The sequence below is a fragment of the Oncorhynchus masou genome, chromosome 23, assembly GCF_036934945.1.
Source record: "Oncorhynchus masou masou isolate Uvic2021 chromosome 23, UVic_Omas_1.1, whole genome shotgun sequence".
NCBI lineage: Eukaryota > Metazoa > Chordata > Actinopteri > Salmoniformes > Salmonidae > Oncorhynchus > Oncorhynchus masou.
In genome coordinates, this window is record NC_088234.1 from 57,116,175 (window position 1) to 57,142,394 (window position 26,220).

Genomic DNA, 26,220 nt, shown 5'->3' on the forward strand with positions numbered 1-26,220 from the left:
ACAACTCCTGACTCTGCCATCACTATGAAGCAACAGAAATGGGAATTCGTAGGACCTGGAAATGTTTTTCCACTCCTTAATTGTTCAGTGTTAGTTATCAAGTGCCAACTGGAGACGCTTCTTCTTGTTTTTAGCTGATAGGAGTGGAAACCGGTGTGGTCGTCTGCTGCAATAGCCCATCCATGACAAGGACTGATGAGTTGTGCATTCCAAGATGCCGTTCTGCACACCACTGTCGTACCTGCACCGTTGTTTTCCTGTTTGTGGCCCGCCGGTTAGCTTGCACGATTTTTGCCACTCCCGACCTCTCATCAACCAGCTGTTTTTGCCCACAGTACTGCCGCTAACTGGATGTTTTTGTCGCACCATTCTCGGTAAACCCTAGACCAGGGATATTTAACTTTTACCCTACGAGGTTCGGAGCCTGCTGTTTTTCTGTTCTACCTGACAATTATTTGAGCCCACCTGGTTTCCCAGTTCCCAGGTCGAAAATCTGTCCCTGATTAGAAGGCAACAATGAAAAAGTGCAGTGGAACTGGCTTCGACGTGAAGAGTTGAGTTTGAGGGCCCTAGACTCTGTCGTGCGTGAAAAGCCCATGAGGCAGGCCGTTTCTGAGATACTGGAACATTGTCACCGACGATCGTCCCACGCTCAGCGGCTTAGGTCACTCGTTTTGCCCATTCTTACGTTCAAACGAATAGTAACTGAATGCCTCTGCCTGTTTTATATAGCAAGCCACGACCACTGTTTGTAGGAGCGAACCATTTTATTGAAATTGTACCTAATAAACTATTGTACCTAATAAACTGGCCACTGAGTGCATGTCTATATGATGTGATATGTCTATAGATATAGCATAGAGGGGTAATGTATGGTGGTGGTCGGGAACTGAATACAGGTCAGCGAGTATATCTCTGCCTCAGTAAAAGGGTGAAAGACCTCAGTAAAAGGCTGAAACCTTGGGCCTCAACTCAGGGGCCAAAATGCACATTTTCAAAATAATTATCTCACAATTTTATAATAGTTCCGAGGTGTGACCACCTAACTCATGATTAGTGGTGATGGATTGATTTTGACCTCTGACGTTCTTCTATCTCTACCGCATATTCAGTCTAAGTTTCATGATCACTAATGATGAAAATCAAGGCCTTACCCAGATCCCACTCCTTCCAATGGCAATTCGGACACAGTGATAGTCACTGCTTTTCACACTGGAGTGTTAGTCTTGAGGAGGGCGTGAGAGAATGCATCTCCACAGCCTTCAGACCCTCCATACCCACACACAATGACACGTAGCTCTATTACCAGTGACACACCATCAATTCAGTATTACAGTATGGTTGTTAATAGGTGAAGTCATGTAACTGAGTCACTCTTTAAAATCATTAAACAGCTCCTGGTCATCTTTTTTTTTACCCACTTTTCTCCCCAATGTCGTGGTATCCAGTTGTTAGTAATTACTATCTTGTCTCATCGCTACAACTCCCGTACGGGGCTCGGAGGAGAAGAAGGTCGAAAGCCATGCGTCCTCCGAAACACAACCCAACCATGCCGCACTGCTTCTTAACACAGTGCGGCTACAACCCGGAAGCCAGTCGCACCAATGTGTCGGAGGAAACACCGTGCACCTGGCTACCCTGGTTAGTGAGCACTGTGCCTGGCCCGCCACAGGAGTCGCTGGTGCAAGATGAGACAAGGATATCCCTACCGGCCAAACCCTCACTAACCCGGACGACGCTATGCCAATTGTGTGTCGCCCCACGGACCTCCCGGTCGCGGCCGGCTGCGACAGAGCCTGGGCGCAAACTCAGAGTCTCTGGTGGCACAGCTAGCGCTGCGATGCAGTGCCCTAGACCACTGCGCCACCCTGGAGGCCTAACTCCTGGTCATCTTGATGGAGTCTGTAATTAAAACCATGTAAGGCCAAAACCTTCTGAAGGTTTGGGGAACACTTTAGCCAAACTAATTGATCCTTTTCTTTTTTTGATCTATGTACATTTGAACTTTTTAATTACATATTTCTCACTGGGGCAATTTGGTGAACTTGTCCTGCTCAATGTGTCCTGTTCAATAGTGCACTGTTGGCCTTGCACTGTTAATACATAGGAGAGGTCCATACCTGGAAGGTCAGATAGAAGTCTTCTTCCACATTGCCCTCATAGCAGAGGAGCTCTCCAAGCCCATGAGCCAGATCCTGAAATAGCAAATACTTTGTCACTTTTATTATTTCCTTTCAAATGGACTGTACGTTGCACACAGCGTGACACGGGTCATGCATTACTGTGTGTGCTGCATGAATAAGCATGTTATGTTAGCAAACTTCTGTTCTAAAGCTAATCAGCTGTTGTATTCAGCAAATCATTCAACACATATTAAACACATGTAAGCCCGTGAGGGCAGTGGGAAAAATTAAGTTTAACAACAACAAAAAACTATTGGTTAGATAATTGAACAGGGGTACTGTGATTCCTGAAATGCAGAGTCTGTTGGAGTATTTTTTTAAATCTGAAATTATACTTTTGTTACATTGTTTGCTAGCTTCTCATTGACTACCCAAATTTGCTAACACTAGCTAGCTAGCCAGTTTTCTAAAAATGTGTGTTAGCTAGCTAAGTCAGCCAAGTTATTAATACAACTCTCATCTGCTGTCGACATCAGGATACGATTTGAGAGCTTTAGTTAGCTCGAAAAATGGTTTGTAGCTTTGGCTACACGCGGACAGTGAATTCCGAGACATTCAATGGCTAGACACACTACAAACGATTTTGCCAGGTTCCCATTTAGCAATTGTAATGATAGTCCACCACAACATACCCGAGAGTTTGCTAATTAGCATGGGGTAATCTGTATTTAATTTCATTATATACTAAAAACACGGTTTGAGATTTCGCCAGTAGTTCATACGGGAAAATAGGCTTCCCATAAATTTTTTGTCAGAGATTGCAATAGTAATCAAGGGGGGTGGGGCTTAGCAAAAGGTCAATTGCCTTTGCAGATGGGACTGTACAGCAAAGCGACTTTCAACCGTCTTCTTGAATCAGCCCAGCTGCAAAGCAGTTACATAGGATGAAGGGACAGTCTCTGATCAGTGGTATAGTGGCATGGCTGTGCCTGCCTTTCATGTCCCAAAGGGAGCCAGGGCAGCATTACTGTGGCACTGGGAGTATGACAGACAGGGCAGAGAACAACGCCCCACTCTTATGAAACTATGAACAAAGCCCCAAGAAACTAGGAGGCAAACATCTGGCACAGTTTAACAATTAAAAGCAAATTCTTACACAGAGAAACACCATCTCAGCAATAGGTGTGTACATTTTAGAATAAGAGACTGTAGAGTTATTTCACATTGGACAAAAAGAATGAAAGGTGTAAAATACTGATACATTTTTAAGAATTCATATGAGTTTCAGAGATTGGATCCAGCCCAAAGGAAAACATTTGGGAGTAAAGAAAGATAAGCTAAACTGTGGTTCCCCCACCTGGTTAAAAAGGGTATTGTGATCCTCACTGGTCTGACTGACCTACTGTTGAGGATGTCTATCCTTAATGAGTACATTTCTTACTCTAAATGCTGTGCTTCAGATGAACCAATCAGAGAAGACATACCGGCATAACCTGCTGCAGGTCGCCCAGGGTGGCGGTTGCCATGCCGATGGGAGTATTCTGGTCACATGGCACAATGGGTGGAGTCAAGAGCTTCTTGTAACAATAAGGAGGGAAGTGGATATCCAGAGCAATGCTGTTGTACACAGCGAGACCCATGAGCTGGCACAGAGTCAAGGACCAGACATTGATTCACAGACAGATCAGGCCATTTTAGGTGATCACTGTTCACCAAAGCAGGATCAGTGTCTTATATTAATGAATGTATTAGTGCAACACAATAACACAGGAAACTTGAACATAACGTACAGTACCATACGACTGTGAATGTTTGGGCTGATGCCCAGAAAGCACACAGAGACCAGACTGCACGAAGAATGTTTCTAAATTACACCAAGACAGAGTAAATGACTACATTGTGTTACTGTGTGTGCTCAGACTACGTCAGCCACCGCCCCTTCCCCACAAAACCCAGCAGGTGGACAGGACATTTATCCCATTAATTCTCCATCACCTACGCACGCACGCACGCAAACACGTTCCTAGCTGCCTCGTCTCCATATTGCCTCCAAATGAGGAAGCTACTCTGGATGTATTTTAGAGTTAAAGCCCACACAAAGATCAGTTTATAATGTGTTAACTGCAGGTAGAGTGGGTGCCTGGATTCAAGAGTACACACACAAACACACATGTATGCAAACTGCACAGACACGCACAACACTCTAAGACATGCACACATACACACTTTTGTGCACACGCTTTCACACTCACAGAACCATGAGAAATTCAACGGGGTTGCCGTAGTGAAGAAAATACACTGCCACCTACTCGGAAACTCTAATGTCATTGGCTTTCCAAGTACTTCAACGGTTGGAAATCTCACCGTACAATATTAGGCAACACCGAGGGAAGGAGCTTCACACAACGTTATTTTGGGGAATTTGAGGGCAAAGACCTAATACACTAAACAAAAGTATAAAATGCAATGTAAAGTGTTGGTCCCATGTTTCATGAGCTGAAATAAAATATCCCAGAAATCTCCTATATGCACAAAAAGCTATTTTCTCTCAAATTCTGTGCATAGATTTGCTTACATCCCTGTTAGTGAGCATTTCTTCTTTGCCAAGATAATCCATCCACATGCCAGGTGTGGCATGTCAAGAAGCTGATTAAACAGCATGATCATTACACAGGTGAACCTTGTGCTGGGGACAAAATGCCACTAAAATGTGCAGTTGTCACACAACACAATGCCACAGATGTCTCAAGTTGAGGGAGCATGCAATTGGCATGCTGACTGCAGGAATGTCCACCAGAACTGTTGACAGATAATTGAATGTTAATTTCTCTACTAAACAAGTATCGGGTGGCCAGTACGTCCAACTGGCCTTACAACCGTAGACCACGTGTAACCACGCCAGCCCAGGACCTCCACATCCAGTTTCTTCACCTGTGGGATCATCTGAGACCAGCCACCTGGACAGCTGATTAAACTATGGGTTTGCACAACCAAAGAATTCACACACAAACTGTCAGAAACAGTGTCAGGGAAGCTCATCTGCATTTTCGTAACTGAATTCGGTGGGCAAATGGCACGCTGGAGAAGTGTGCTCTTCATGGATGAATCCTGGTTTCAACTGTACCGGGCAGATGGCAGACAGTGTGTAAGGCAAGTGGGCGAGCTGTTTGCTGTCATCATCGCTGTGAACAGAGTGCCACATGGTGGCGCTGGATTTATGGTAAAGGCAGGCATAAGCTACGCACAACAAACACAATTGCATTTTATTGATGGAAACTTGAATGCACAGAGATACTGTGACGAGATCTTCAATGGGCTTCAGGCCCATTGTCGTGACATTCATCCGCAGCCATCACCTCATGTTTCAGCATGATAATGCACAGTCCCATGTCGCAAGGACCTGTACACAATTCCTGGAAGATAAAAATGTCCCAGTTCTTCCATGGCCTGCATACACATCAGACATGGCACCCATTGAGCAAGTTTGGGATGCTCTGGATCGACGTGTACGACAGCGTGTTCCAGTTCCCGTCAATGTCCAGCAACTTCTCACAGCCTGATCAACTCTATGCGAAGGAGATGTCACACTGCATGAGGCAAATGGGGGGTAATCAGAGAGGTAATGCCAAGACAACCGTGTGGCTCAGAGCGGTAATGCCAGTGGTCCCGTGTGGCTCAGTTGGTAGAGAGCATGGCGTTTGCAACAAGGGAACAGTTTGAAAAATAAATCTCTTCCTTTGAACCTGTCCCTATAGTCTCGTTTTGCAACACGTGTCTCTACCCATCCCATTGCAAGTTAAAGCAATATGCAGGCTCAATTCCAGCACAAGACTACTGCAAAGTGTACAAACTGCAAACAACATGCACAAAGTAGGAACAGCATGCAGTGTGCACTGTCTCTGCACCGTGCAAAGCACAACTCTAACATCATGGAAACACACTTTCAGTGTAAACAAATCTCAGAGGTAAGTGGCTGTGATCCACCATCCGTATCAAAGTCTGTGAGCTATAAGAGGGTTCTTCCTCATCCATCTGGCTTTTATTTGACAGGCTGCCTTTTACTGCCTTGAGCTCTTGAATAGGATAGGGATTCAGAGGCCTCAGATGTAGTCTCAGATCTATAACTCTTGGCCTGTTCTGCACGCAGAGACATACAAATGGTATCCATGAGTTCATCTGACTCTGAACAAGTAGAAAAGGGCTTAATTGCCAAAATCTCACACTATCCCTTTAAATCTCCACCCGGAACAGCCAGAAGAGGACTGCCCATCCCTTGGAGCCTGGTTCCTCTCAATTTACTTCAATGAATTGACACCCTATGGCAGTTAATGAAAACAGGGATGGTGCATTATAGAAACCAGTAACAATTGGACTAGATGTTGACAAAGATATTCAACAAGATCGTCCTCGAGCTCAGAAAATCTAAAGCCGACTTCTTCATTAACGTCATAAATGAGACGAAAGGTGACTAAACAACTTTGGAAAAACATAGTTTAAGAGGCATGGGACATTTAAGGGAGATATAAAACTGAAAGTTGATGGAAGATTGGTCGAGGATAGCTACTTCCAGTTCTTTTAACAATTTCTTTGTTCAGTCTGTACAACATCTGGGGCAAATGTTTACAGTGAGAGACTCACTCAAAATGTTTGATATGATTCCAAATACTGAGGTGAAAGTTAACAAAATATTAAATGAATAGTGAGATTTTTCCACTTATCCATGGGTTCCTCTGACTCTGGGTACCATTTGTATGTCTCTGCATCCAGTTTGAAGGAAGTTGCTAACTAGCGTTGGCGCAACTGCTAACTAGTGTTAGCACAATGACTGGAAGTTGCGCTAACACCAGTTAGCAATTGCGCCAACGCTAGTTAGCAACTTCCTTCAAACTGGATGCAGACATACAAATGGTATCCATGAGAAAAAGTGCTTAATTTCCTAAAATCTCACACTATCCCTTTAAATCTCCATCCGGTAAAGCCACCCCTTGGAGCCTGGTTCCTCTCTAGTTTTTTCTAGGTTCCTGCCTTCTAGGGAGTTTTTTTTCTAGCCTATGTGCTTCTGCATCTGCATTGCTTATTCTTTGGGTTTTTAGGCTGGGTATCTGTAAAGCACTTTGTGACAACTGCTGATATAAAAAGGGCTTTATAAAATATATTTAATTGCTTAATTGGAACATCCCACTAGGAGGCAGACGCCCAATAGGCCGGCCAATCACAGCACAGTGGTTTCTGTGTTGGCGCTGCAGTCACTCGTGATCAGTCCTAACAGCACTAACACCACCACACCCATGGATTCCACTTCTGTATCGACAGTGTCTTCTTCAGGCACTGCAACCCAGTAGATCAAGTCAAGAGAGGACAATCCTAGGTCAAAGTTTGCAAGTCATGAGTTCTCCATGAGGTCTTTACAGACAAAGGACGACTACCTACAGATAAAGGATATTGCCCACTTCAGGCTGTTTACAATATACGTATATGTAATAAATATCTTAACTAAAACACAACAGGTTTAACATTCGCAGATAAATAGGAATGTACAGTGGGTTAAGTGAGGACAAGTTGTCAGATTATGTTGGCTTACATTGACATGACATATGAATGTAATAGCATTACTAGGTCAATTTGATGATTTGGTGGCCGCTGGCATCCTAATATATAGATAGACCAGCTGTCCAGATCAGCTTTATCTCAGAAGTGTTAGAAATGTTATGTTCAGTGGTTTGAAATGTTACTTTTTCGTATCTCTTACTTTTTGAATGCAGGAAACAACCTCATGCTTAACATTATATCATGAAGATTCTGTTATTGTTCATGTCTTGCAAAAGGGATTTACATAATACAGTGAAATTTTCATCTAAGTCCTATTAAATATAGATAATAAGCATATATTGCAATGGTTAGACTGATTTATAGCATCGCAAATACATTAAGTATCAGTTTCTCCAGTGTGGTTTTCCAGCACTGCCTCATCTGTGTGTGTGGTGCAGATTGCTGCATATCTGAAACCGTTGACACAGTAATTCCTGGGTTAGGAATGAAAGGATACAGTCCCGACCAATTGAAACTCTGAGTAGTTGTCACATTTCCAGCTGCTGAACCAATGACAACGGGAATCCTTCAAGTAGGTGAACATGCCTGAAAAAACAAACAAGTTTGATATATAATCCAGTGAAGGGAGCATAAATGGGACTGGGAAAACCCCTCCACAGGCCTAATGTAACACAAACGTCTGTTCAATGTCTAGTCTAATAATATTATATATAGTAGTATTCTAGAAGTTGACCGAAAACATTCACAGGTGCATTCAACAGTTTCCTTAACCAGATAAAAACTCTGACCTTCAAACATGAAACATTATTGTGCCTAACATTAACTTTTTGACAAGAAAAAAAAACTTGAGTGTAGATGGGTTGGTTCGCGTTTCTAATGAGCGGGCACAGTTCTCATACAGTCTAGGCAAGCGGCCCGCATCTCTGAAAATATATCTATGGAAAGAATAACTGGGCTTGGAGGACTGAGAGAAAAGGAGAGACTCAATGACTCCAAAAGCAACAAGCTCACGCCAGTGTTTCACAGTAATTAGGTTTTTATTGGGAGTGTGAGAATGGCTTTATGGCTAATATTCTACTTCTGCTGAGATTTAATAAAAGCTGATTTGCTTTCCATTTCTTCCAGTATCTCAAATGAGAGGGAAAAACATTTGATGAATCTTGCATGGGTTTTAAGCAATATATGGATTCTATGTGAAAGTTTCTAAATGAGGCCAATATATGTCCTGTCCTGCATTCCATGTCTTACCATAGTCAATGTGGAAAATCTGTCGAACCAGCAGCAGGAACCACTCCTTGGTGAGGCCGCCCATGTCGAGCCCCGCCTCTCCTACGAAAGTGACCTTGAGCTTTTTCTTCAGGTCTGCTCTCTTCCTGCTCAGCTGGACAAGGCGAGGGAGGGGTGGAGGGGGAGGGGAGGAGGAGAGACACAAACCTTGCATTTTACGGCCAGGAAGGTTTTCCAAATCAAGCCATGGTGACAGAACCTCCAGAGCAAAATAGCAGATGGGCTTTCGAGGGGGAAGCAATGGGTCCACTAACGGCTCTGTGCTGTAGTGTTATGTGCTTTCTATCACCATTAGAACCAGATAACTTAATAAAGTGTACATTTCTTTATAATATATTTCTTTAACACACACACACACAGTTGAAGTCAGAAGTTTACACCTTAGCCAAATACATTTAAAAACTCAGTTTTTCACAATTCCTGACATTTAATCCTAGTAAAGATTCCGTCTTAGGTCAGTTAGGATCACCACTTTATTTTAAGAATGTGAAATGTCAGAATAATAGTAGAGAGAATATTTTTTTTCAGCTTTTCTTTCTTCCATCACATTCCCAGTGGGTCAGAAGTTTACATACATTCAATTAGTATTTGGTAGCATTGCCTTTAAATTGTTTAACTTGGGTCAAACGTTGCTTCAATATTTCCACATAATTTTCCTTCCTCATGGTGCCATCTATTTTGTGAAGTACACCAGTACCTCCTGCAGCAATGCATCCCCACAATATGATGCTGCCACCCCCGTGCTTCACGGTTGGGATGGTGTTCTGTGGCTTGCAATCCTCCCCATTTTCCTCCAGACATAACAATGGTCATTATGGCCAAACAGTTCTATTTTTGTTTCATCAGACCAGAGGACATTTCTCCAAAAAGTATGATCTTTGACCCCATGTGCAGTTGCAAACCGTACTCTGGCTTTTTTATGGCGGTTTTGGAGCAGTGGCTTCTTCCTTGCTGAGCGGCCTTTCAGGTTATGTCGATATAGGACTCGTTTTACTGTGGATATAGATACTTTTGTACCTGTTTCTTCCAGCATCTGCACGAGGTCCTTTGCTGTGGTTCTGAGATTGATTTGCACTTTTCATACCAAAGTACGTTCATCTCTAGGAGACAAAATGAGTCTCCTTCCTGAGGGGTTTGACGAGGTCCTGGATGATTTACAGTCTCTTATGTCTCTCTGGAATGCTCTCCTTGCTCGGATTTCATCAACATTGTTGTCAAGAGACTGGACATTGGCGAGTAGTATGCTCGAGAGCGGTGCGCAATGTGCCCGTCTCCGGAGCCTGACCAGAAGACCGCTTCGTCTGCCCCTTTTACGGCGACATTGTTTTGGTTCGTTGGCTGGGATCCGATCCATTGTCCTGGGTGGTGGGCCAAACAGAGGATCCACTTCGGGAAAGTCGTATTCCTGGTCGTAATGTTGTTGAGTTGACGTTGCTCTTATATCCAGTAGTGCCTGGGGGCAAACTACCTGCCCTCCAGGACACCTACACCACCCGATGTCACAGGGAGGCCATAAAAGATCATCAAGGACAACAACCACCCGAGCCACTGCCTGTTCACCCCGCTTATCATCCAGAAGGCGAGGTCAGTACAGGTGCATCAAAGCTGGGACCGAGAGACAAAAACAGCTCCTATCAAGGCCATCAGACTGTTAAACAGCCACCACTAACATTGAGTAGCTGCTGCCCACATACTGACTCAACTCCAGCCACTTTAATAATGGAACAATTGATGTAAAAATGTATCACTAGCCACTTTAAACAATGCCACTCAATATAATGTTTACATACCCTACATTACTCATCTCATATGTATATACTGTACTCTATATCATCTGCTGAATCTTGCCTATGCCGTTCTGTACCATCACTGATTCATATATTTTTATGTACATATATATTTATTTTTTCCCATTTTTTTTTTTACCCCCTTTCTCCCCAATTTCGTGGTATCCAATTGTCAGTAGTTACTATCTTGTCTCATTGCTACAATATGTACATATTCTTCATCCCTTTACACTTGTGTGAAATTGTTAGGTTAGATTACTCGTTGGTTATTACTGCATTGTCGGAACTAGAAGCACAAGCATTTTGCTAAACTCGCATTAACATCTGTGTATGTGACAAATAAAATTTGATTTGATTTCTTTTTCCCATGATGTCAAGCAAAGAGGCACTTAGTTCGACGGTAGGCCTTGAAATACATCCACAGGTACACCTCCAATTGACTCAAATGATGTCAACTAGCCTATCAGAAGCTTCTAAAGCCATGACATAATTTTCTGGAATTTTCCAAGCTGTTTAAAGACACAGTCAATTTAGTGTATGTAAACTTCTGACCCACTGGAATTGTGATATAGTGAATTATAAGTGAAATAATCTGTCTGTAAAAAATTACTTGTGTCATGCACAAAGTAGATGTCCTAACCGACTTGCCAAATCTATAGTTTGTTAACAAGAAATTTGTGGAGTGGTTGAAAAATTAGTTTTAATGACTTCAACCTAAGTGTATGTAAACTTCCAACTTCTACTGATATATATATATAGATATATATATACACACACAGAGGACAGTGTTTCCACAACGTCTCGACCACACCTAACGCTAGGTGTGTTAGGAGGTCTTACCTCATCCAATGAGTCACTGAGTAGCTGGGCCCGTCGTACCTTGATGTTGAGGAACAACAGGTTCATGTCCACTCTCTGCCTGCGAGAGACCTTGTTCACCAGGCTTTGCTGGAGAGAGAGAAAAAACACATAACGAAAAGGTTTTAATATGAATGCAGGTCACTGTACATCATATGCATCTCAGTTCATGCACAGCTCAGGGACAACTGTGTTGATAGAGGAAGGTTGACAGAAGATAATAGGCTGTCTCTCACTCTGGCCATGCTTATCATCTGCTGTTCTGAGTCTCTCTGGATGATGGCTTTCTTCACCACCGTTGACAGGATAAATGGGAACTGGCAGAAAGAGAACCTGAGGAGGAGAAGAAATGCACTTGGGAAGAAGATGATAAAATATGGACCCTTTAGGATTTCCTTAAAGAGGAAGAGAGTAGCCCACACTCTCTGGACTGCTCCACAATCAGTTCCATCTTTAGAAACAGGAATCATTGTGCAATATCCTTCTCTCTCCATAATATGTGTCCCTTGACGGTCACACCATATGGAGGCGTGATGTGCTCTGTTTCGAGTTTCGGCTCTGACTCACAGAGCTGTTCCACTGAGGGTTGTCACAGCGAGAGAAGAGCTGGGGAAGGCTAACCTTCAGTAGCGCTGCATTAGCACTTTTAGCTGTTCATGTGATGTATGGCACACAAGAGGGAGCTGTATCATCAAAAACTTGGAACAGACACACAGGGAGAGAGGAAAAACATGTGCAGCTTATGAGAAGAATATCTAATGTGCCGTGTGTTCTGCTCTCAGTATCATGTGCTGTCAATCACTGGCTGATATGGGAAATGGGAAAACGACATGCTGTGGTTTACAATCTTCCCAGCAGGACTTCCTAACTATGTTCAGAATTGGAAGATGTTTAACCAATAAGTTATGGCCTATAAGAAGGGCTCAGAAAATGTCCTGATTAGGAAAAACACTGGACCCTGAATATGGGATCCGAGTGTTGATCCTGTAAACTGGGGACTCACTTGTTGGAGTTGCCGTGGCTCTGCCAGGTGTGGTACTGCTCCATGATGTCGATGTGGTCCAAGGTGATGTTGTAGAAGTCCGTGAAGGACATGATAGGAGGCGTGGATATGCTGTTAGCTGCATCTGGTGGGGACAGGGTATACAAGGGCATTAGAGTTTATCTACACGTGTCTAAAGGACTTTACACCCGAGATAGAATCTCTACCTAGATTCTATATGCATGAAAAACCATGTCACCCCTCCGGCCCTGCTGACAGCACCTGAACCTACAGCTTCCCTTGAACAATGACACTTTCACTTTGTCTCTGGTATGTGTATCAGGTTTTACAGCACATACTGGATAACACAGGGCTCATATTGTAGCACTGTGGGGTTACCCAGAATCCACTGAACAGCTCCAGGGGTACACCGGGTAAAATACCCTGTTCCTGATGTTGTGGACATGACTTACTGAAGAGGGCGAGGACCTTGGTGGCAGCAGGGATCCACCAGGAGCACCTGGTCAGAGGGGGCAGTTCATCAGGAGGAGCAGGTAACAGACGAGTGGAGATGAAGTGAAGAAAACGCTCCACCAGCTGCCTGAAACGCCTTGGAGACAGTCTGGGGAGGGGCGAGGAACAGGAAGCACACACACACACACACACTACGTTTAGGTTACCACAGGCCAGAGTGAACGTTAGGTAGTGTTTGGGTGTGACAGCATGTAGGGAGAGACTGTGTAATGCCTACTCAAACTGGATACAGGCTGGGTGTTAGTCACCTCTATGAAGATCAAATACTTCACTACTCAACCCCTATTCATAACTGCGGGCTGTGTTAGTGTGAAACAAACACATGGTTTATAATAATAAATGTTTGAGGCTTTAAGACACACTTTGTAGACTGCACTTACTTTTTAAACCAGTGCACTAGGAAATGGTGGTCAGCCTCGGACAGGCCAGCTATCTGTCTCAGTAGGTGGGCATAGATCACATAGGTACTGGTGCTGGAATATTGAGGGTTCTAGAAAACAAATAAACACATGTCATCTGTTCTAAAAATCCAGAATGTACTGCAAAATTGCCTTGCACCAATTCAGAGAAAAGAGAGGCAAGAGAAAGCTTTAAAAGCTGACTATAGTCCAGTCCATTTCATTGGTTTCTATGCACTGAACTTCAGTGAAAACCATAAAACATTCAGCCTCTCCGAAAGAACAGCATCACACAGGAAACCGACATTCCAGCAGTCCAGGATGACCTCACCCAGTCTCCATGGAGAACAAGGAACATGACATCAGGGATCTGGCTGATCAGACGTGTGCTGTGTATCTCCCGGTCGAACAACCACCCACATTCTTTACACAAACGTGTAACAAGAGAATAGGCCTACACTTATATAGAGGAAATTAAACAAAAAACAGAATTGCCATAGACAATCTTGTTTACAATTGTCCTACACTGTTAGTTACAGCAAGTACAGACTTACTCAGAGTATTTCAATGAATGACATCATTAGCATTTTCTCTCGACGGACTAGGGTTACTAGATTTTATGTGAGGTGAAACAGGTGAAGTCAAATCCACGACTCTAGTCACACAGCTAGCTCAGGGCACAGAGAGTAGTTGTTGCAGTACTGCTGTGGACTGACTGCCTGACATACGACTGGAGTCAATGGGGTGCATGGAGAGGGAGGAGGCCTAAGGATTCCAGCTGGTCTTGCTTAACCTGGCCACTGTACTGTACAGCTAGGCATTATACCAACAGACAGAACACTACTGCTGCAGTAAAAAGTGCCCAGGTGTAAGAAGAACAGAGACACAGTGTACTGTTGGAATAGAAGAACGTCCACTGCCACAGCACACTGAAACAAGACATACTGAACCAGCACTACCATCTGATATAAGCATCTAGACATCAGACCAAAACCAATAACTACCGTCTCTCTATGAAAAACACAGACACTTAGACCACCAAAGCAAACAGAGACTCACTGCACTACAGCCAGAACGATCTTCAAAAACTGACGTGAGGGCAGAAAGAAGTCCTGCCACTGAATTCAATGAGCCAGAACGGCTGCCTCTGTATCACTTCACATGCGACTGCAGTGGGATATAATACCACAGGGACTAGAGTACCACGGGGGCTAGAGTACCACGGGGGCTAGAGTACCACGGGGGCTAGAGTACCACGGGGGCTAGAGTACCACAGGGGCTAGAGTACCACAGGGGCTAGAGTACCACAGGGGCTAGAGTACCGAGTACCACAGGGGCTAAAGTACCACATGGGCTAGAGTACTAAAGGGACTAGAGTACCACGGGGGCTAGAGTACCACGGGGGCTAGAGTACCACGGGGGCTAGAGTACCAACAGGGCTAGAATACTACACTGGCTAGAGTACCAAAGGGGCTAGAGTACCAAAGGGGCTAGAGTACCAGAGGGGCTAGAGTACCAGAGGGGCTAGAGTACTAAAGGGGCTAGAATACTACAGAGGCTAGAGTATTACAGGGGATACGGGACCCTAACAGTCCCTTTAAGCCTGTGGCAGTGGTGGTTTGGAAAGCACAAAATAACCCACTTTCCACAGGAAATGACAGGGATTAATGGAAACCAAGAATCTGATGACGGGAGCATTATAGCCATTTATTTCTGTCCTGAAATTAACTGTTTAACAACATGGGGATTTACTAAGCACTTACACCAATCCAAGAGTTTTCACAAGGGAATTCAACACAAAGACAAAGAATAAAACATAATTTATACCTTATAAAATGAAACTTTTACAAACAAAACGTACTGGTGCATGTACTTAATAAGATGTTATCTTAAGAAGTAAATGTTACCTGAACTAAGATGAAGTATGCCCTCAGGTCATCTTTCGTTCTGGGGCTGAAAACACAACACAATGTTTTCAGCAAAAGGAGGAAAATCAAAATGTATACCGTCAGCCTAATGAGACATCATATATCATCCAAACTAGCACAATGTGGCAACAAAAAAATGGCAACAAATTTGAAAAGAAATGTGTTTAATTAGATGCCAAACTGTATGAATGTCATTTAGTTCTCATAAGCAATGCTCTATTTATGGTAAATGGTTGCTGCAGTGTAACAACAGGTAGCATAGTAACAGTAAATGGTAGTAGCGGTATAAATTGAAAGCAGCACTCACCCTTTCCACTCTCTTAATAGGCTGTTAATGATTCCCTTCAACACTGATTTCTGGATGTCTTGGGGCTAAAACAAAACAAACAAACATGAGTTAACCTCTGAATTGGATGAAATTACCCAAATTCTGCTAGTTTCAGGAAGCACTTTCATGGTAAAAAAAATCTGAATAGGACTTCATTTGTTTTCTCATATGATATCCTCTTCCATAGAAAGGTCACATTGGCAGTACTTACTGTGCAGAGTAAAGCATCATAAACAGCATTCAAAAATTTTGAGTTGACTCCAGAATCCTCGATTGTGTTAAATGGGGCGTTAGCTTCTCTCTAAGAAAGGAGGAAAAGGAACATTTTACATTTCTCATTGTTAAAATGTTTTTATTTCAGGCCTTTTTAACAACAGCTCAAACAACGGGCACTTGCTACAGCCAAACCCTGGGCTTGTCTGCAGTGAAGACATAGAGTGTGTGTGTGCGTGTTGAACAATGGCAGTGTGTGTTGAACCATTCTTGCTCAATGCCAACTAAACAAGGTTCGGACCTTTATAAGTGCATTTGGAAAGTATTCAGACGCCTCCCCTTTTCCACATTTTGTTACGTTACAGCCTTATTCTAAAATGGATTAAAAAAAATTTTTCTCCCCCACATCAATCTAAACACAATGCCCCATTAGGACAAAGCAACAACAGGAATGTAGACATTTCTGCCAATATATAAAAAAATGTAAAACACCCTTTGATATGAGACTCGAAATTGAGCTCAGGTGCATCCTGTTTCCATTGATCATCCTTGAGATGTTTCAACAACTTGATTGGAGTCCATCTGGACTAAATCCAACTGATTGGAGATGATTTGGAAAGGCACACACCTGTCTATATAAAAACCTCACAGTTGACAGTGCATGTCAGAGCAAAAACCAAGCCATGGGGTTGAAGGAATTGTCTGTTGAGCTCTCCTCTGTAAAAGACACATGACAACCCGCTTGGAGTTTGCCCTTAATTAAGGCACCTAAAGGACTCTCAGACACGAGAAACAAGATTCTCTGGTCTGAAGAAACCAAGACTGAACTCTTTGGCCTGAATGCCAAGTGTCACGTCTGGAGGAAACCTAGCACCATCCCTACGGTGAAGCATGGTGGTGGCAGCATCATGCTGTGGGGATGTTTTTCAGTGACAATGACTGTGAGACCCTCGAAGGAAAGATAAACAGAGCAAAGTACAGAGATCCTTGATGAAAACCTGCTCCAGAGTGCTAATGGACGTCAGTCTGGGGTGAAGGTTCCCCTTTCAACAGGACAACGACCCTAAGCACACAGTCAAGACAACGCAGGAGTGGCTTCGGGACAAGTCACTGAATGTCCTTGAGTGACTCAGCCAGAGCCCGGACTTGAACCCGATCTAACATCTCTGGAGAGACCTGAAAATAGCTGTGCAGTGATGCTCCCCATCCAACCTGACAGAGCTTGAGAGGATTTGCAGAGAAAGAATGGGTGAAACTCCCAAAATACAGGTGTGCCAAGATTTTAGCGTCATACCGAAGACGACTCGAGGCTGTTATCGCTGCCAAAGGCGCTTAAATAAAGTACTGAGTAAACAGTCTGACTTCTTATGCAAATATGATATTTCTGGATGTTCTTTTTTATACATTTGCAAAAAAGCAGTTTTTGTTTTGTCATTATGGGGTATTGTGTGTTGAGTTTAAAAAATTTTTTTTTTAGAATAAGGCTGTAACATAATGAACATTTGGAAGAAGTCAGGGTCAGTACTTTCGAGTGCAGCTTTTCTCTTACATTATGTACCGTTGATTTCCTCATGAATAACACTTTCCAGAACACATGCTCTGCATGCTTTCATTAAGAGAATTCACAATGGAGAAAGAGGTGCTGCAAATAACAATCATTTAATACGAGGAACTAAACCAAAGGGTTTGGAATATTCTAAAATTGATAAGGTATGTTTGGGGAAATCATAACTCACAACATAATAACAAAATGCCTGAATGAGCCATTTCAAGAGCCATTACCTTGAAGGCAGCATTGATCTCTAGAAAGGAGTCAAAGGTGGTTAGGTAGAAATCCCTCACATCCCTCCAGTCCCCTGAGGTTGTGGCTCGATCCATGTCTTCCCTGCAACACAGTGGAAGGAATCCATCAATAAATCATTGTCATAGCGAATCATAGCCCAGTGAACAAAAACTGGTTGAATCAATGTTGTTTCCACGTCAATTCAACAAACATTTTTTTATGTGTTGATGTTGAATCAAAATGGAAAACTGATTGGATTTGCAAACAGTCAATGATTTTCACCCAACTTTTAACCTAAATCCAATGACATGATGTTATTTCATGTTGAATTTACGTTAGTTGACAACTCTACCAAATTGAAATCAAAACAAGACGTTGAAATGACGTCTGTGCCCAGTGGGAAGTCGTGACGATCATAAAGGTATGCTACTCACTGTTAAAAGGTATGCTACTCACTGTTAAAGGGTCAAATGGAGGTCATGGGGAGAGGTGTTACTCACTGGAACTCTTTGATGGTCTTAGTGCGGAGGGGGATGACAGGTTCAGAGGGGAACGGGGCCTTCACCTCGGGGGGAAGTGTGTCGATGGAGATCCTCTGTTTCTGCCTCACATCACTGCAAATAGGAGGTAGCTCCCTCCCTGGGAAATTACAAGACCCACATAGTTAGTTCCCTTTACACAGAGTATCATACACATGACTATTGTGTGGCAGATATGTACATATATTTGTTACTGCTTGCAAAGACGATATACATAGCTTCCACAATGGACATGATTCACAAGGCTTTGATTGCGAGATCCTTAGATTGCGACTTGCTCAGACTGGCTTCACTAACAACACTAATTAAACTCGACCCAATCAGTCTGTAATCACATAGTACATTCACTGCATGACCTTAGTTAACCAATACCGACTTTCCGTTAAGTATGGACACATTATTGCCTCTACCAATCTTTTTCAGGACCTAACAGGCCAGGACAACAGTGTATTCAGACTAATGATTGCATTCTCACAAGAAGACACAATGAAGTTGTTAAACTATTTCTGCTGGCTGTTGCCAGGTCAAAACAATTGATGACATCCATCATTACCTCAGATAGCTGACCCATCTCATCTCATCCTATTCATGTTGCCCATGCTTTTGTTTTCCTATCAAAACCCTTTTATGCATAGACATCTCATTTGAAGATCAGAGGAAGAAAATCTTAAACTTCTGCCAAATATCATGTATTAATTTACATTGGTAACAGAGTTTCAATTTCAGTGAGGTTACAAAATATCAAGTGATGGAACATATTGATTGCATAAATGGCAGAGCAATCATATAGTTTGTGCATAACAATAAATCAGGCAAGGAATCTAAACAACTACATTTGAAATGACAAATGCTTGAAAATGCTTTCCTGCTGCATGGTTCCTCTCCACCAACATGTATACGCCATGAAAATAAGCCTTCATATGGCTTTCATTTCGCATAATTAGAGATGTTCGCATAATTATTTTGGCATCAGTAGCAGCAGCGACTAAATAGATTTAGTGTGCACTGCAGGCCTGACAACTGTTCTTTAATATACTGTCATTTTGTTCATTGAACTAAATAAACAATGTCTCCATTGCCGTACAGTGGTGAGTGACATATCATTGTATCCAGTGGAGAGACCAGCTTCTGTGTGAATATAGGGAAGCCCATCAGGAATCAGGTTGGAAAGAGGAGAGATTATTGTAGGATACGCGAGGGCTATGTTTCTCCAGTGTCTTTGTAGACCACCACAGTGTGTGAATCTGCCCAGTGTTGTTAACTCACCATGTCGTCCACCTGGTAGACACTGGTTTGTGCCCACACTGAACCGGCCTCCCGTCTCCCTCCGCTGGTTAAGGGAGGAGATGAACGTGCTGAGGGAGGGAAAGGGCTGTTTCACACCACGCCCCAAATCCTGTCACAAGAAGATTACATCATAATGGGAGGAAAACTGAACTGAAAACAATGTACAATTATGTATGTATGCCTGTGTGTTCTTGTGTGTTCTTGTAGTGGGCTTAGAGTTCAAAGGGCCTTTGAGTCTTACACTTTAACAGCGATGGAGTAATGGAACTCCTGCTACAGTTTGTGCTGTTGGGAAACGTTTCATATAGGAGTTAGAGGTTAACTTTGCTCAAGAATGACTTTGTGATGGTGACAGGCGTGTTCAAGTTCAAGCCCTCCTCTCCCTTGTGTGCTCTTGACTTAAAAGGCCCAATGCAGCCATTTTGTATTTTAATATGAAATAATTTCTGGGTAATGTGGTATCTTACTGTAATATTGTTCCATTTTTTGTTTTTTTGTTTTTTTAGCAAAAAAACACTTTTTCAAGCAATCATTTTTCTAGGACTGTTTGGGAGTAGTCTGAGTGAGGGGCCTAAGGGAGTGAAAAGTATCTGTTATTGGTAGAGAGGTTTAGAACTCTTTGTTATTGATCTATTAACTTATACCGCTTGGTGATGTCCACCCATGCAAAACCTGCTGATTAGAAGATCCAGTGTAAATTGTATTTTAAACCTGCAAATATCAGGAATTAACACTGATAAAAAGTCACACTTTTACAGTGTTAGTGTCATCAGCAGTTGTACAATATGATACAAAACACAGGAAAAACCATTTTGACTGCACTGTGCCTTTAAGTCTGATTTGCCCCCATTTTCTTGATAATTGAATGTCTGAATCATGAGCTCTGTTGCTATTAAACTTCCCTCTTGTCCTTAGACTATGTTTGTTAATCAAGTGAAGTTATTTTCCTTCAGTTTGTGCATTTATTTAGGTTGATTACTGTGTGTGTTCTTGTTTGTTGCTGCTTCTCAGAGCTCCAATTGAACACGCAGACGTGTGAATGTACACACACCTATGAATGTGATGCCATGATAGACTAGTTAGTCTGCTTTTAGAGTTTTCTATAGCCACCGTGTTGGCTAAATGATTGATTTCAACCAGTTGTGCACCACTGCTCATTATGGCTATGTTATAGCCCAGGAAGCGGCACAAGGCATTTCTACCTGGCTCTGCCAGTGTTCTGTAAACTCTGTTGGGGAGAATGTCCCCAACAGTTGCCAACATTATTTATCCTAACAACTGCTACTACCGCTACCGTTATTTTGTGAATAGAAAAATAATAATTGCACTTTATACTTTGCCAGAGGAAACCCTATTAGGCCCACACATTAGACTCATGTATCATAGGGATAGAATACCATATAATTGGCATTTATTTCATTCAGTTAAGTGGCCCACGTGATTTTTCCACCCAAGGTGAATCCGACAACCAGTTTATAAAATATATATATGATGTCAATTTCCTATTTCTTGCTGCTGCTCTCACCAATGCCTACAGCCATATGCACAGCAGCAGGTCCTGACACCTTAAAACTCTCCACCGAACAAAGAGGAGGGGGAGAAAACACATGTCTTACAGATGACATGGAGAGAGGGAGAGAGAGAGGGAAGGGAACTTCTCAAGTCCAGACAATCCTAATGAGATCACTGAGATTAGAATTACATCCATAAAAATCTTCCCTGATTATGCCATTAGCACTCCACATGGAGTTACTCTGATACAGACAGTAATATTGTCTCCAATGCCTCATATTGTAAAAACTATTGTTTAGCACAATTTCAAAAACATTTTCAGTTTGTGCTAATCACACTGACATCTATAAAAAAAAATAAAAAAATGCACCTCAGTGGAATATGGTAGATGCTTAATTTCAGAGGGATAAAAGATATCTCCTCCCCCGTATCCCGTTGTCTAATTCGATCCAATGGATTCTATTCAACATTCGTGTGTACAAAAGGGCAGATCAAACAACCTCTTCATCAGAGACACAGACAGGAACAATATCTCCAAACAGCACACTCCATTAACATACAAAAAGAGGCTGCCACACAGAGATACACCGAGTGTGTGTTATCTCTCCATCTCTCATATTAAAACGCTTTTAAAGAAGGATGCATTTACATTTGTACATTCCAGTCATTTAGCAGACACTCTTATCCAGAGCGACTTTCAGTACCTAGTGTTAAGACTATTGGTTTTGTACTGGTCCCCCATGTGAATCAAACCCACAACCCTGGCGCTGTAAGTGTCATGCTCTACCAACTGAGCTTCACGCGACACACTCTTAAAGAAAAAAGAATAACAGTACACGCATGCACACCACACATACATTAGACACACACAAACCTTTCAGTTGATTTTAGAGTTGTAGTTTACCCATTGCTCATATTAAGGACACATCTTCTAACAACATTAATAACCAGAAATGCCTATAACTGGGTTATACTTTCCATGCGTTCGAATAACTGCTTAGTTTGTTTAAACTTTATTAGTGTTGCTTTTAGTGTGCCTTTGGTATTTAAAAAAAACAAACAGTTAAACATTTCCTTTCCCAAGCGGACTCAGAGGATCTAATAATGTTTTTGTTTACGGAGGGAAAAATAGGAATAATGTGTTATTTATGGTGAGGCGAGACACACAAGGCAGTTGCTGTGTTCAGCATTATGTGTAATGATACACAGGGCCAGGCTGGAATGGACTTTGTGTGTGTGTGTATGTGTGAGAGAGAGAGAGATATAACAGCATTACCACATTTCCAGATATTAGGACTACATTAGTCTGAAAATGATGATGTGACACAATAACACATATTGTATCACGGGCGAAGTGATTCTTGGTGTGGCTCCTCTCCTCTGAATTACAGAATTGTTCTTTATATTACAACCCTAACTTCTGGATAAAAACATCACTCTCCTCCTTCCTCTTCTCCTCCCTCCCCCTCCCTCCTCGACCACTCCTGTCCTTCTATTCTGTTATTCATGGCTGTGCCAAAATGCAGCACTTTATGAGAGAATAACTGTCTGTGTCTGTGGAAAAGTCTGCCTCACTCCTAAATCTCTTCCCATGTTGCTCTTCCAGGACGTTTACTATCTAGATCACTACAATGATGCTACCGTGTGATGAGTGTGTTGGTGGGAATGTGTGTGTGTGTGTGTGTGTGTGTGTGTGTGTGTGTGTGTGTGTGTGTGTGTGAGAGAGAGAGAAAGAAAGAAAGAAAGAAGCAGCATTATGACATTTCCAGACATTATGCCTTCATTAGTATGAAAAATTCTGGGTTCCATATTGGATAGTTAAAGGGGAAATCCGCAGTCAAAACAATAACAAAGCGGTCCCACCCGCCTCTGTACGGTAAAAAGTTGAGGGATTGGCCTGGAGAAATCTAACCACTCTTAAATTCATAGACAAAGCTTTTGATGTAAGAACTGACCATCCAAGATACAAAAATTATAGTTAAGCATTTGTTTGTTTACATTTACAATGTTTACAACCATTGGATTCAAACAAGCTTATATTTTGAGTTCTGTTGGGGTATGACAGTTGAACTAAGCTCATGAGGAATTTACAAGTTATATTCTTCAAGAATCAATTAATTTATAAGTCCAAAAATGGATGTAGCAACTGCGGATTGCCCCTTTAATTTAAAAAACTCTTCCAATGTTCCTCTTTTGAGGGGGACTGTTGGGGAACAAATGTCAATGCTTTTTCCAATGATAAATATCCTGGTTCATCAAACTGTGTGGATTATTGGTATAGGTCCTATTCTGATACTTTAAGTCCACTTACTTTGTGAATTAAATCACTAAGCATCTTGTTCCACAGGGGAATTAAGCAATAATGCCTGAGGAGGTGTAGTATATGGCCCATATACCACGGCTAAGGGCTGTTCTTTTTCACAACGCAACACGGAGTGCCTGGACACAGCCCTAAGCCGTGGTATAGTGGCCATATATCACAACCCCCAAGATGTCTCATTACTATTATAAACTGGTTACCAACATAATTAGAGAAGTAAAAATACATGTTTTGTCATACCCCTGGTATACGTTGTCAGCCAATCAGCATTCAGGGCTTGAACCACCCAGTTTATAATGCCATTTATAGTAGGGATGCTGACAATAACAAATTATAATAGTAGCCCATACAGCAAAATAAATACTTCACATTGTTTGACTGGGCCAGTTCAGTAATGTCTTTAGGATGTAGTTGAATAAAGGAAATATTGTGTAAGAATAAACATTACAGAAAAGAGCTCAAATAATTAACTATATTTTACAGCAACAAGTTGTAAGCATTTTCTGATTGAAAGTAAACAATTTTGCACTTACCATAGTTGGTGACGTATGGCATATTGGAGGGAGCTTTTCCCTTTCCACCTCCGATTGCGCACAATTCTCTTCATTCATTACAGTGAGGTTCTTTTTTTAAAGATAAAGTTATTTATTGCACTACAATGAGTCTACGGAGACGTTTACGCGTTACCTCGCTGTCGAAAAATATGCATAATATTGCAGGTCTCTATCAAAGGATATCGCCCACTATATTGTCAGGTTCAGAAGATTCAGAATGGTCCACCGTCGTCACAGTTTCTCCGGCAGGTGGGCTCATGCGCAACCTGTCACTAACTAACTGTTGCTGCACGCAAATTCCAGAATTTTACATGAAAAGAACACAAGTATTATTTATAAGAACTACGGTACCGTTATCCTTTTTGTAGTTAACTGTTACTTTCAATAATCATATTTTCCTCTTACGGCGCGGTTTTTGGCATCCCTTTGGAAGGCAGCACCGCTGTAAACTGGCGCCATGTTGTTAGAAGGCGGTGCATGGAAACGAGCTTGGAAACGGAGGCAGTCTCCAAGATGAGACATCCTGCGTCATCGGGGCAATTTAACTAACATCCATAATTAGAGAAATAACCTAGATATTTGCTCCCTAAAAGTCATACCCTATTAATGGGATATTTAATTCGTGGCTCTCTGGGAAGTCCTGAATATGCCAGTTTCGCAGCAGTTTGCAGAACTCCCCTACCCAGCTAACAACAAACGTTTCCACAACTTTAGTAAAGCTGTTCCCTTAAGAGTCTCATTAGGTCATCAACTAACGTTTTCATAGGAATGTTCCTGTGACGTGCAAGGATTGTTTCCAAGAGACCATTCCTTTAAAATAGAACTTACCCAGAATGTGGTTACCAAGTTCTCAGATATTAAGATATTGTTGAAGACAATGGGAACATGCCAAGAACATTAATTTTTCCAGTTTTCCGTGGGTTAGGAGAACATTCCATCAACAGCCCACCAAACATTCACAGATCTCAGAATATAATATATCAATGTTCTAGGCACGTTTCATGGTAACGTTGCAAGAATATTTGTGTTTCCAGTTTTCTGTGGGTTAGGAGAACATACCATCAACATCACACTAATCTTTGTTACCCAGAAGTAAAATTCTCGTGAAATTTGTCACTTCCTGTTTACACTGGAATCTGTCCACAAGAGATTAACATCACACTCAACATACACAGAACATGGTTGCCAAGTTCGTAATATATAAGATATTGATGTTCTAGACACTTTCAGGGGAATGTTGCAGGAACATTTCTGTGTATCAGTTGTCAGGACTTCGCCTGATGGTCCCAAAGAAACATTCTCCCCCACACCTGGGATTTGAACTCACAACCTCTTTGTTCACGGTTAGGGTTGCAAAGCTACCAATAATTTACCAAGTTACTGGAATCGGCAGTAATTAACAGAAAATCTATGGCAATCTATCATAACTTTGGTCATTTATACTTGAATAACTTTTAAAAATTGTATTCATATATAGTATTCATGTTTTTATATCTGTGTTCATATTGTCTATGAGTTTCTAGTAGACAGGCCATATGGTCAAGAGACAGCCTAATTAAGTATTATTTTCAGTTACCTCTGCAACTCGTCCAACTATTTACTTGTTTCGCAACTGCCACCAGTTTGACAACAAAATATTGACAACAAATAGACATTGACATGGTAAAATAAACGTGTGACATGTCTGGTGAGTATACAGGCCATGGAAGAACTGAGACATTTTCAGCTTCAAAGAACTGTACAGATCCTTGCGACATGGGGCCGTGCATTATCATGCTGAAACATCAAATCAAATAAAAATGTATTGATCACATTCACATGATGTCATAGCCAGTGTAGCGAAATGCTTGTATGAGGTGATGGTGGCTGATGAAGGGCACAACAATGGGCTTCAGGATCTCGTCATGGTATCTCTGTGCATTCAAATTGCTATAGATAAAATGCAATTTTGTTCGTTGTGCGTAGCTTATGCCTGCCCATACCATAACCCCACCGCCAGCATGGGACACTCTGTTCACAACATTGACATCAGCAAACCGCTCAACCACACAACATCATTCTGCCATCTGCCCGGTACATTTGAAATCGAGATTAATCCATGAAGAGCACACTTCTCCAGTGTGCCAGTGGTTTATCGAAAGTGAACATTTACCTACTGAAGTCGGTTACGACACCGAACTGCAGTCAGGCCAATACTCTGGCGAGGACGACGAGCACCCAGATGAGCTTCCCTGAGA

At 42.2% G+C, this 26,220-nt stretch overlaps 1 protein-coding gene across 3 annotated transcripts in view; it reads right to left on the bottom strand.

Moving 5' to 3' along the window:
• LOC135511104 (probable E3 ubiquitin-protein ligase HECTD2) overlaps window positions 1–24,449 on the bottom strand; it is a 40,185-nt gene extending 15,736 nt beyond the window's left edge. For all 3 annotated transcript variants that reach the window (XR_010451212.1, XM_064932640.1, XM_064932639.1), the window contains exons 1-16: window positions 23,963–24,449; window positions 19,577–19,706; window positions 18,272–18,410; window positions 17,771–17,873; window positions 15,987–16,076; window positions 15,755–15,819; window positions 15,427–15,472; window positions 13,502–13,611; window positions 13,061–13,209; window positions 12,609–12,732; window positions 11,842–11,938; window positions 11,588–11,695; window positions 8,922–9,054; window positions 8,170–8,258; window positions 3,608–3,766; window positions 2,121–2,195 (exon numbers count right to left, since the gene is read on the bottom strand). Coding sequence is in view for 2 of the 3 variants with exons in the window: in XM_064932640.1 (XP_064788712.1) it covers window positions 2,121–2,195; window positions 3,608–3,766; window positions 8,170–8,258; window positions 8,922–9,054; window positions 11,588–11,695; window positions 11,842–11,938; window positions 12,609–12,732; window positions 13,061–13,209; window positions 13,502–13,611; window positions 15,427–15,472; window positions 15,755–15,819; window positions 15,987–16,076; window positions 17,771–17,873; window positions 18,272–18,410; window positions 19,577–19,706; window positions 23,963–24,040 (1,695 nt within the window). In the remaining variant the exon portion in view is untranslated. The remainder of the gene's footprint in view (window positions 1–2,120; window positions 2,196–3,607; window positions 3,767–8,169; window positions 8,259–8,921; window positions 9,055–11,587; window positions 11,696–11,841; window positions 11,939–12,608; window positions 12,733–13,060; window positions 13,210–13,501; window positions 13,612–15,426; window positions 15,473–15,754; window positions 15,820–15,986; window positions 16,077–17,770; window positions 17,874–18,271; window positions 18,411–19,576; window positions 19,707–23,962) is intronic.
• Window positions 24,450–26,220: the final 1,771 nt, after the last annotated feature.